The following is a 12,129-nucleotide window of genomic DNA, read 5'->3' on the forward strand; positions in this document are numbered from 1 at the left end:
AGTCAGCATTTCGCGAATTCTATGGTCGTTATAACAATCTACTTTGCCAATACAACCTATCATTGGGTCAAATCTGCCTGACTTGTTTCATATAGATTGTTAGGCCGTTTTTGGAACAATGATATTGAATAAGGGTAACTCCGTTTGCCTTATTAAGATATAGAGCTCACAGCGGGTGTAACCGGTCAACAGGGGGTGCTTACTCCATATAGCCCATAGGCATCTGACCCCCACTTCTGGTATATCCAGGGGTCCGTGTTTGCCCACCTCTCTATTTTGCATTGCTTATAGGAGTTACGAGATGGATCACTATTCGTTATCTTCACCCTCCTGTATGAGGATTTCATAGAGAAAAAGATATATTCTGGTGTCGATGTCATATCGACTTTGTACGATGGAATACCATAGAGGCACTTGTAGGAGATTTGCTATGTGAAGAATTGTCTAACACAATATCATTTTTATAAGTTCAGTCATTGCCACTAACTATTAACTACAGCTGCAGAAAAGGAGCACTGCAAGAATTTTTTAAGTCATAGAGTGGACTAAAGAAATGATTAATTTGGATCCTTCTAATTGGGGCTTATCACTGCTTTCAGCAATTCTTGTATCCGTTAAAACTAAATTACAAGTCGCGCCAGATAAACTTTTGAACGTTTTTCGCTGTAAATGCAAGGCAAATTGTGACACTAGCCGTTGTACTTGTAAAAACATGGACTGAACTGTACTGCAATTACTCAAATGATCACTTATATAATTATCAGGCACGTAGCAATAATGGCTCTACGCCTTTTATCATTACATGCAAAGTTGATAAATTTTTACGTACAGAGGTCGATTTTTAGACAGATTGGTTGCCCTCCCTCCTCTTTTTTTTAAAATAGCATTGTCGTGAACTGTACACAGTGGAAGTGTAAAATTGAACTGAGAGAACAACCTTAGCCCCCCCCCCCCCCCCCCCCCCCACCACCACCACCACCACCACCACCACCAACACCACACACACCATCAAGGATTTTTATAACTTTGGATTAAAATTTACTTGTCAATTTTCAGACAAAATTGTGAAATTATCTTCACAATATCTAGCACCTCCCCCCCCCCTTTTTTTTTACGATGCTGCGTGCCCGATTCATTTTGCTTTTAATTCTAAAAAATTATGTGTCCATTGTTTTTAAAACAGATTACTCCTGAAATTCTCGGTATTAATTGCACAATAATTTGGATAGAACTAAACATCAAATACGGCTATAACCCACCCACCCCCCTTTTCCCAAACTCTAGAGCTTGACGAAGTGCACGTATTAAAGATTTCTTTATAAAATCGAAGAAGCTGAACTTTGTTTCGTCATAGATGTAGTACAAACTGTTAAAACTCAGCTTAATAAAGAATTTGGTAACGTAAGCTTTACTATACACTGTTTGTTTTAAAATACTACATGTATTTATGTGAAACATAGGACCGGAATGGTAAGCGCGCCTCCAACTTCCGATGTAAGGGGAGTATCTGCAAAAATGTAGGTCATCTTTTACAGACCATTTTTGAAGGGACACTTGTTTTGTGTTAACAGTTTATTTTAATGTATAAATCTTCATGTGGTAACTCATATATGCCTAATGGACAGGAAAAAGTATTTTCTTCCAAAATCCAGTTTTTAACGATTTTTATTGGAAAATGAAGATTTCAGCCCAAAATTCGGCAAGGGAAAATAAATTTTGGTGCAGAAAAGATAAGTTGTGCATTTGGACGTTTTATTCTTAAATTTATAAGATCAATGTCATGTCTTCTATAAAACAGTTATTTCCTATCATTTCTAGTTTTTCACTATTTTTAGCTCACCTGAGCTGAAAGCTCAAGTGAGCTTTTCTGATCACCCGTATTCCGGCGTCCGTCCGTCTGTCCGTCCGTCTGTCCGTCTGTAAACTTTTCACATTTTCAACGTCTTCTCAACAACCACTGGACCAATTTCAACCAAAGTTGGCACAAAACATCCTTAGGTAAAGGGAATTCTAAATTGTTAAAATAAAGGGCTAAGCCACCTTCCAAGGGGAGATAATCAAGAAAAGGTAAAAATAGGGTAGGGTCATTAAAAAATCTTCTTCTCAAGAACCACTGGGCCAGAAAAGATGAAATTTATAGATAAGCTTTATTAGGTAGTGCAAATTCTAAATTGTTAAAATCATGGCCCCCGGGGGTTGGATGGGGCCACAATAGGGGATCAAAGTTTTACATACAAATATATAGGGAAAATCTTTAAAAATCTTCTTCTCAAGAACCACTGAGCCAGAAAAGCTGAGATTTATATGACAGCTTCCTTATATAATGCAGATTCTAGATTGTTAAAATCCTGGCCCCCGGGGGTTGGATGGGGCCACAATAGGGGATCAAAGTTTTACATACAAATTTATAGGGGAAATCTTTAAAAATCTTCTTCTCAAGAACCACTAAGCCAGAAAAGCTGAGATTTATATGACAGCTTCCTTATATAATGCAGATTCTAAATTGTTAAAATCATGGCCCCCAGGGGTCGGATGGGGCCACAATAGGGGATCAAAGTTTTACATACAAATATATAGGGAAAATCTTTAAAAATCTTCTTCTCAAGAACCACTGAGCCAGAAAAGCTGAGATTTATATGACAGCTTCCTTATATAATGCAGATTCTAAATTGTTAAAATCATGGCTCCCGGGGGTAGGATGGGGCCACAATAGGGGATCAAAGTTTTACATACAAATATATAGGAAAACTCTTTAAAAATCTTCTTCCCAAGAACCACTAAGCCAGAAAAGCTGAGATTTATATGAAACCTTCCTGATATAGTACAGATTCTAAATTGTTAAAATCATGGCCCCCAGGGGTCGGATGGGGCCACAGTAGGGGGTCAAAGTTTTACATACAAATATATAGGAAAAATCTTGAAAAATCTTCTTTCCAAGAACCACTAAGCCAGAAAAGCTGAGATTTATATGAAAGCTTCCTGATATAGTACAGATTTCAAATTGTTAAAATCATGGCCCCCGGGGGTAGGATGGGGCCACAATAGGGGATCAAAGTTTTACATACAAATATATAGGGAAAATCTTTAAAAATATTCTTCCCAAGAACCACTGAGCCAGAAAAGCTGAGATTTATATGAAAGCTTCCTGATATAGTACAGATTCTAAATTGTTAAAATCATGGCTCCCGGGTATCGGATGGGGCCACAATAGGGGGTCAAAGTTTTTTTTTTTGTTGTTTGGGGTTTTTTTTCGGTGTTTTTTTTTTTGTTTTTTTGTTTTTTTATATAGTGCAGATTCAAGTTTGTTAAAATCATGGACCCCGGGGGTCGGATGGGGCCTCAAGGGGGGCATCAAAGTTTTACATACAAATTTATAGGAAAAATCTTTTAAAATCTTCTTCTCAAGAACCACTGAGCCAGAAATGCTGAGATTTATATGAAAGCTTCCTGATATAGTGCAGATTATAAATTGTTAAGATCATGGCCCCCGGGGGTCGGATGGGGCCACAATAGGGGGTCAAAGTTTTACATACAAATATATAGGAAAAATCTTTAAAAATCTTCTTCCCAGAACCACTAAGCCAGAAAAGCTGAGATTTATATGAAAGCTTTCTGATATAGTGCAGATTCAGGTTTGTTAAAATCCTGGCCCCCTGGGGTGGGATGGGGCCACACTAGGGGATCAAAGTTTTACATACAAATATATAGGGAAAATCTTTAAAAATCTTCTTCTCAAGAACCATTGGGCCAAAGAAGTTCACATTTACATGAAAGCTTTCTGACATAGTGTAGATTCAAGTTTGCAAAAACCATGGCCTCCAGGGGTAGGTTTGGGGCCATAATAGGGACTACGGTTTTACATGCAAATAGATATGGAAAATCTTCTGATATGGACCAATGTGACTCAGGTGAGCGATGTGGCCCATGGGACTCTTGTTGTTTTAGAAAAATGTAGGTTTTCCTACCTAAAATGGTATTTTTCATATATATTGCCAATAATCTCTATATATCTTACTTGTTGAGCAGTTTTTAAAATAAATCCTAACTTCAATTTTTTATTGGTAGACTCAAATGTATGACAAAATGTGGGGTTTTTTCTTAAAATTTCAATCTTTAACAATTATATTCAAAAAAGCAAGATTTTACCCAAAATTTACAGTCAAGGAAAGAATATATTCTGCTGTAAAAAAAATTAATCGAACATTTCCAGGTTGAAATTTGAGATATGAAACTTATTTTCACTGTATGTTACATAAAATGGACATTTTCTTCAATTTCCAGTTTTTAGCGATTTTCATGAAAAAACACACCCTTTTACCCCAAAATTCCAATTTTCCCATGGAAATACAAAAGCCGATTTTTAATATGTTGTTTGCGTGTGTTTTCTTGCATGAATAATCAAAATTTCATTTCTGTTGCAATTAGTTTGAAGTTTTGCTCATTTTTGAGCTAGATTGACTAGACTATTAGCTCACCTGAGCTGAAACTCAAGTGAGCTTTTCTGATCGCCTGTTGTCCGTCGTCTGTCCGTCTGTCTGTAAACTTAAATTTTACATTTTCGACTTCTTCTCCAGAACCACAGGGCCAATTTCAACCAAACTTAGCCTAAAGCATCCTTGGGTGAAGGGTTTTTAAGTTTGTTTCAATTAAGGGTCATGTCCCTTTCAAATGGGAGATAATCGCAAAAATAGGGTGGGTTCTTCTGCTCAAGAACCACTCTGCCACAAAAGCTGAAATTTACATGAAAGCTTCCTGACATAGTGCAGATTCAAGTTTGATAAAATCATGGCCCCCGGGGGTTGGATGGGGCCACAATAGAGGATCAAAGTTTTACATACAAATACATGTACATGTATATAGGAAAAATCTTTAAAAATCTTCATCTCAAGAACCACTGAGCCAGAAAAGCTGAGATTTACATGAAAGCTTACTGATACAGTGCAGATTCAAGTTTGTTGAAACCATGGCCCCGGGGGGTATGATCGGGCCACAATAGGGGATCAAAGTTTTACATACAAATATATAGGGACAATCTTTAAGAATCTTCTTCTCACGAACCACTGAGCCAGAAAAGCTGAGATTTACATGAAAGCTTCCTGATACAGTGCAGATTCAAGTTTGTTGAAATCATGGCCCGGGGGGGGGGGGGGGGTATGATCGGGCCTAAATGCGGGATCAAAGTTTTACATACAAATATATATAGGGACAATCTTTAAGAATCTTCTTCTCAAGAACCACTGAGCCAGAAAAGCTGAGATTTACATGAAAGCTTCCTAACATAGTGCAGATTTAAGTTTGTAAAAATCATGGCCTCTGGGGGTAGGATGGGGCCACAAGGGGGGATCAAAGTTTTGCATACAAATACTGTATATAGGGAAAATCTTTAAAACATTTCTCAAAAAACTACCGGCCAGGAAAGCGGAAATTTACATGAAGGCTTCCTAACATAGTGCAGATTTCAGTTTGTTAAAAGCATGGCACCCCAGGATAGGATGGGGCCACAATAGATTATCAGAGTTTTACATACAAATATATAGGGAAAATCTTTAAAAATCAGGGTTCTTCTCAAAATCTGCTGGGCCAGGAAAGTTGAAATTTATATATGAAAGCTTCCTGACATAGTGCAGATTCACGTTTATTAAAATCATGGCCCCCGGGGGTAAGATGAGGCGACAATAGGGGATCAAAGTTTTACATACAAATATGCATGTATGGGGAAAATCATTAAAAATCTGATGAAAAATCACTGGGCCAGAAAAGTTTACACTCACATGAAAGCTTCCTGACATGGTCCAGATTCAATTTTGAAAAAATCATGACACCCCCCCTCGGTAGTAGGTTGGGGCCACAATAGGGATCGAAGTTTTACATGCGAATATATAGGAAAAATCTTTAAATATGAACCAAGGTGACTCAGGTGAGCGATGTTGCCCATGGGCCTTTTGTTTGAAATTGGAAAAAGATATGGAAGGCAAAAACATTGGAAAAGAAAATATTAAATTATGAATCTAAGAGAACATCACATTGCTGACTGACAGGAAAACACCCACCCCAGCCTAGATATAATTTCTTCTCCTGATTCCTGTGGAAGCTCCCAGTCAACACATGATAACGAAGGGCAAAAAAGGGGGGTGTTTTTATTTCAACACAAGGCGTTACATTTTAATTACGAGATAATTTTACATACTCCAGTCAAAATAGATATACATGCATATACAAGTACTCTGTACATTGTATGGTTGTGTGGACACAAGTAGATTTCGCATGAGTTCAAACAGGAAGTTTTATCTCGAGTGAACATTTTCACGCCGGCCTTTTGAATGGTTCCTCTTCAATATGCAGCGAAGTTTTCATTGACGCTCTTTTTCTAAAATATTCAGTGGTATTTTCATCTTGGTGAAGTAGGATTTCATTGACCACACCATCAGCATAGTCTTCTACAAAGACTTAACTTTAATAATTCAATGGGAATTCGGGTACGTGATTAAAGCGGAAACCTGTGTGTAATGTAGTTTACGTTCAGTTTGGTGAGTGATACGTGTATAATATCTATAATCATGAAAGCAAAAATACATCACTTTCAAATAACAAGGAAATTTGATATTCATTTTTAAAGAAATAAATTTCATTTTTTGCAAATACAAGCTATAGGGCTCACGGCGGGTGTGACCAGTCGACAGGGGATGCTTACTCCTTCTAGGCACTAAGCTCGGTTGAGATTCGGCTCGGCTGAATATTTGGACTGACTCCCCACCGATGAAGGCGTCAGTCCAAATATTCAGCCCAGCCGAGTCTCAACCGAGATTACCTAGACACCTGATCCCACCTCTGGTGTGTCCAGGGGTCCGTGTTTGTCCAACTCTCTATTTTGTATTGCTTGTAGGAATTATGAGATTGATCACTGTTCGTTATCTTCACAATGTTATACATATATCTGATTTTATTTACACTTTGGATCAACATTGGCGCCAAAGTTTTACTTTACAAGATTGGGAATTCGATTCCCTCAAAAAGTTCTGATTTAACCTTGACTAAAAAATCTAAATGCCGTAAATGTTAATTTTCTCTCTTCATTCCAAATTTCTGGAATTTATTGTTAGTTTTGTTGAATTTTAGCAAGTATACAAGTACACTTTAATGAATCAGATGGAGAAAACAAGTGATATCTTACCAGGCCTGGAATTTTTTAAGGAGGTATACGACATCGTCATAATGGCTGACTTCCTTTTAAAATATGGATGAAATTATAAATATCAGCAACATTTTTCTATTCCTTTTCAGATTACTTTATACTGAAACTGCATTTTTGGAGTAAATAAAGTAAATTTGAAAGCAAGTTTTCAGTTTCAAGATGTTGTAAATGTATATCATCCACTTAATTTCTCTGGTGTAGTATCCTCCTTAAATAAACACATACTAGTCATTTGTATGTCACCTGAGTCACTCAGGTGACCTATTGGTTCCGAGGTGAGTTAACAATTGAATATTTTTAACTTCTTGGCTACTACACCATTCCAATTCTTTTCGAATTTTGTCGTGAAGCATCTTTGGGACCAAGGGGGTGGGGGTGGTGACATAAATTGTAAATTTTAGGACTCCCGCACCCCTGCTATTCGATATTTAGACTTAGAAGGAGCATGCGGGTAGCCCTGTCCTTTACTAAAATTGTAATTTTCATGATCCCAGGGGTAGGAATTTGGTACCAAGGTGGGACCAAACTGATTCCACGTAAGCGTTAGTAATCTAACATTTTGAACTTTTTCTTGATAACCCCTTCTCCGATTTATTTCAAATTTGGTTATTAATGGTATGAAGAATCTTTGTAATACTTTTTAAGGTAGGTCCCCACTTTACATTCTTTTTTATTGTTAAAGAATAGTTTAATAGTTTTTCCCCTTGAAACCATTAGAATAACACTTTGTGTGACCAAATAGGTCAAACTGTCCGACAAGAATCTCCAGAAGACATGTACCCCTTTCTTTCATCAAACAAAATCAATATATTGCAGATCTCAACACAATACTAAAGGAAAATAATTTTCTCATGTATTTATTTTTCACAAGTTATATTTTTAAAAATCATAACTAATTAATGTCATGACTTTCTTTAATTAACTGATAAAGATTAAGATTAGTGAGGAAAGTGTACACATTTTTTTTTTTAAAAAATCACGATTATAGACTTGTAGTTACATACAGTTATAGCACAGCTACTATGCTACCACACTAGCGAAACAACGTCTACAATGAAAAGGTGAAGATGACGAACAGTGATCAATCTCATAACTCATATAAGGATTAAAACATACCTATAAAAATATTTCTTCCTTTCTGATTTGATATTCAGTTTTCTCTCTCTCCCCCCCCCCCCCCCCCCCCCCCGTTTTTGTTCTTTTAGGTACATTGCTTTTAAAAAGTTGTACCTACTATATTTATAGTATAAAGTGTACATGCTCACCAAAATGTCAGTCTCCACCATACTTATACAGATCCCTCTGACTTTAGATAAACTTCAAATAATCTATATATAGTATGTTTTATTTTAATATCATGTGATAACCGTATTTATTGTGAATAGTTATATACGTAGATGTACAAACATATTAATTATGCTGCACTGACAAAAACTGTTTATTTCCTATTTTCAAATTATCTTATATTTTCAAAATTCATAAAGATATAAACTGACATATGATGAACTCTACATTTACAATTATGCAAAACATACATGCACATTCATTTAAGAAATAAATTTCAGTCTTGAAAATACAAATACTCTGAGCGCTTCATGAAAAGTATGCCTGTGTGAAGCATTTCAGTTCGTACTCTCGTGTATTTTTACTAACCATTAAAAAGTTATGGCTAAGGTCAAACATCTTCAAAAGTAGGTCTTTCAAAGGTGAAGATTGGCATGCAAAGAAAGGTCTTGTCACAAGGAATACACATGTGAAATGTGAAAGCCCTATCAACATTCATTCAAAAGTTATGGCGAAGGTTCAAGTTTTTGCTGACAAACAGACGGACGGATCAAAAACTATATATGAGCCCCGAATCTCCGATTGCGGGGGCATAAAAATGAAATTAAACATTTGCTTTTCAAAAGCGTTATTCTTGCATCGATATTCAGAATCTTTCTCAAGGGGTGGGGGTGGGTGTGTGTGGACGAGATAGCACATTAATTTTGTATTGCTATTAACAATAATTATTCATGTTTCAAAAATTTAAAGACAATATTTTTTTCTTCTTCATTTCACTAATGAACAGAATTTTCTGAAGTACTTCATACATCGTGGATTCTAGCTGGTCTCTCATATTTTGCACGTGCACGCTACTTTGTATTATTCTAATTTACATAGAGGCTTTTCTTCACTGATTAAAACAACTAACATGACGTCATGATTTAACAACTTCCTGCAATTCCCACAATACCCTCGCAAATGAGAGAGAGAGAGAGAGAGAGAGAGAGAGAGAGAGAGAGAGCGAGCAGTCAGTCGTATACATATGTACGTGCACAGCGACCGGGTTCGGAATATACCAACATTGAATATTTGAAAAGTTTATCAACCGTGTGGTCAGGTGTTTGACCTGAATGAAAAATATGAATTCATTTTTTAAAACCTATATGTAACAGTAAATTACAAACAAATACACCAGGATTATAAGACTCTCTTATGAGTAGCCATGAAATATGTGTATACAAAGGGATGTTATGCATTGAGTATCACATCCTTATATTTTTTATGAAAAAGGTAGATTAAAGCGGCTATATGAGGGAAAATGTCGAGACTGGAACCAGCTTTTAGTATTGTTTTTATTTGTCCGTCCCACCGGTCCCGGAGTTTTCACATATTATTTTACGAAAGAAGAAAATAATATGATCAATCAACTATCAGAATGCAGGCATGGGATGTCATATCTAAATTCACAAGAAATGGGGCTCAAATATTTTGATATATTCTGTTTTGATCGAATAAAAAAATCTGGGACCGGGACCGAAGACCGGGTTTTCACTGAAAAGGGTAATTAAAATGTCCTCGAAAATAATATGCAAGTCGGACACTTTTTCCGATATTCGTACATGCATGCATAACTCGAATGATTGGCTGGTAACCCCCCCCCTTTTTTTTTGCCCCCCCCCCCGTGTATTTTCTATATTGCGAAGTCAACTTCTCCACTGCCTCCCTTCCACTTAACGACACTTCTTTCCTGACACAGAACCTCGCAGCTGCATGCCCGCAGAACCCTGATGATACCTCATGTCTTCAGTAACACTGTTATGAATTCTTTTTCATCATTACATATGTATGTAAAACATACTATCATCTATTATCTGTTTGCAATGCAATGTCCGCTATATTTCTGTGCATTAAAATGCAGGTATAAAAAGACGTTCTCAACACTTTGCTAAAAGGCCCCACTGTTGAAGTAAGTACTTATATGTGCCTCTAAAAGTCATCGCGAAAAGTACATAGAGTCTCTGCGACTAGTTTTATTTCTCTTTCGTGAATACTGAATGTGTCTGTTGTTGTTTTTTTTAGAAAAATTGACAATGGCTAGTCAGTAAGAGATAATTAACCTTTCATAATTCAAAATTATGTTTCAATGTTACAATATATGATATATAGAGATCTCGACTATGGTTTTATATAGAAATGTTATAATGTATATGAGCATATTTCCACTATGGTTATGAATATGATATGCTAATATTACGAATAAACAACAATATGCACATTATAAGCAAGTTGATATCATCAATCAAAAAGATTTATTCTTTATGAATTCAAAACTTTATGCGATTAATTGATATATACTTGGTCTTTATTTGATAATGAAAAACACCGTGTATCCAATATATTTTATAAATTATACAAATTACGAACTCTTCAATTCTCTCTCTCTCTCTCTCTCTCTCTCTCTCTCTCTCTCTCTCTCTCTCTCTGAGATCCACGTGCGACACCATGACAAGTAACTCATTTTAACAATGTGTTATTAATGATGGATTACAATGTGAAAATTCTGATAAAAGTCGCGCATGGATTAGCAAAATACTCTGATTCATCCATGTCTTCAAGTTTTGAAGAACCACTTCAATCAATGTACATGTACGTGTGATATGTAGAATTAGTTGATATAGGTTATAGAATTTCACTTATATCTACTAGGAAGCAGACGAGTATTGAAATTGTCTTCTATAAAATGGACGGCAAACATCACAGATCGCGGAAACCTATGGTAAGCTCTTATATGACCTAGTTAGATTAGTAGTCAATGGGAAGTTCTGGTGATCTATTTCTTAACATACTCTTGAAAGAGGATGTTAAATATCGCTTCTACAATATGTTGTGGTGGTCACTTTTATTTATTTTCATCAATATATTCAATTTATTATTTTATTTTTTCACCTTTAAAAACAAAAAGGAAAGTAAAATCGCCCCCAGTGTGATATGTATAACCTTAGAAAGAAAAGTATTTTGTTAAAAAAAATAGAATTGAAAAAAAAAAAATTAAAGCTCTTTTTTCCACTCCCCTCTTTGATTTTGCCGGAATACATAAAGTTTGTCTTGATAGGTTTTAAATTTCCATGACGAAAATTCTATTTATAAATTTTGTCGTCATATCCGGATATTGCTATACGGCGACACACAGACAGAGCTTAATAGTTTACACTTCGTTCTTGAATTCTTGGGATTTCTTTCACGTGTACTACATATAAACAAAAGAAAGTAGCTCTGTATTTTGTCTTGAAGATGATGGGAGATTTTCAGACCCGGAACCTTCAGCCCAAGAAGAACCCGATCAGTGACGATTACCGAATTACGGGGAGTGTGTTGGGTTTAGGAATCAATGGAAAAGTGGTAGAATGTTTCAGTAAAACGACCAATAGGAAATGTGCTTTAAAGGTAAAAACTTATATATTAGACAACTGTGTTATTTTATCTTATGTTTACGTTGTGTTAAAGTCTTAAGATCTGACGTGGGCGTGATTTTAAACCAGTCCCATTTAAAATACTTGGTGCATGCCCTTCCTTATCAATACCGTCAACTGTTCATTCATCGCGAACAGTGACTTTCGTAGATGTTATACTTTAAGTTTACTGTCATATAGATAGAGGAAAGTAACATCCTG

At 36.0% G+C, this 12,129-nt stretch overlaps 2 protein-coding genes across 6 annotated transcripts in view; both read left to right on the forward strand.

Moving 5' to 3' along the window:
- The window catches only part of LOC125653998 (serine/threonine-protein phosphatase 6 regulatory ankyrin repeat subunit B-like), a 1,068,599-nt gene that overhangs the window by 596,096 nt on the left and 460,374 nt on the right, over positions 1 to 12,129 (forward strand). The window lies entirely within an intron of this gene.
- The window catches only part of LOC125657118 (MAP kinase-activated protein kinase 2-like), a 31,250-nt gene continuing 25,375 nt past the window's right edge, over positions 6,255 to 12,129 (forward strand). The window contains exons 1-4 of one of the 5 annotated variants that reach the window (XM_048887777.2): positions 6,255 to 6,476; positions 10,377 to 10,424; positions 11,165 to 11,234; positions 11,750 to 11,902. In XM_048887777.2, coding sequence (XP_048743734.1) covers positions 11,199 to 11,234; positions 11,750 to 11,902 — 189 coding nt within the window. In that variant the 5' untranslated portion in view covers positions 6,255 to 6,476; positions 10,377 to 10,424; positions 11,165 to 11,198. Of the gene's footprint in view, positions 6,528 to 10,376; positions 10,425 to 11,164; positions 11,235 to 11,618; positions 11,656 to 11,749; positions 11,903 to 12,129 lie in introns of those variants that run through there. The other 4 variants (XM_048887775.2, XM_048887776.2, XM_048887778.2 and 1 more) reach the window with 4 other exon arrangements.

The sequence above is a fragment of the Ostrea edulis genome, chromosome 7 (assembly GCF_947568905.1).
Source record: "Ostrea edulis chromosome 7, xbOstEdul1.1, whole genome shotgun sequence".
NCBI classification, from domain to species: domain Eukaryota; kingdom Metazoa; phylum Mollusca; class Bivalvia; order Ostreida; family Ostreidae; genus Ostrea; species Ostrea edulis.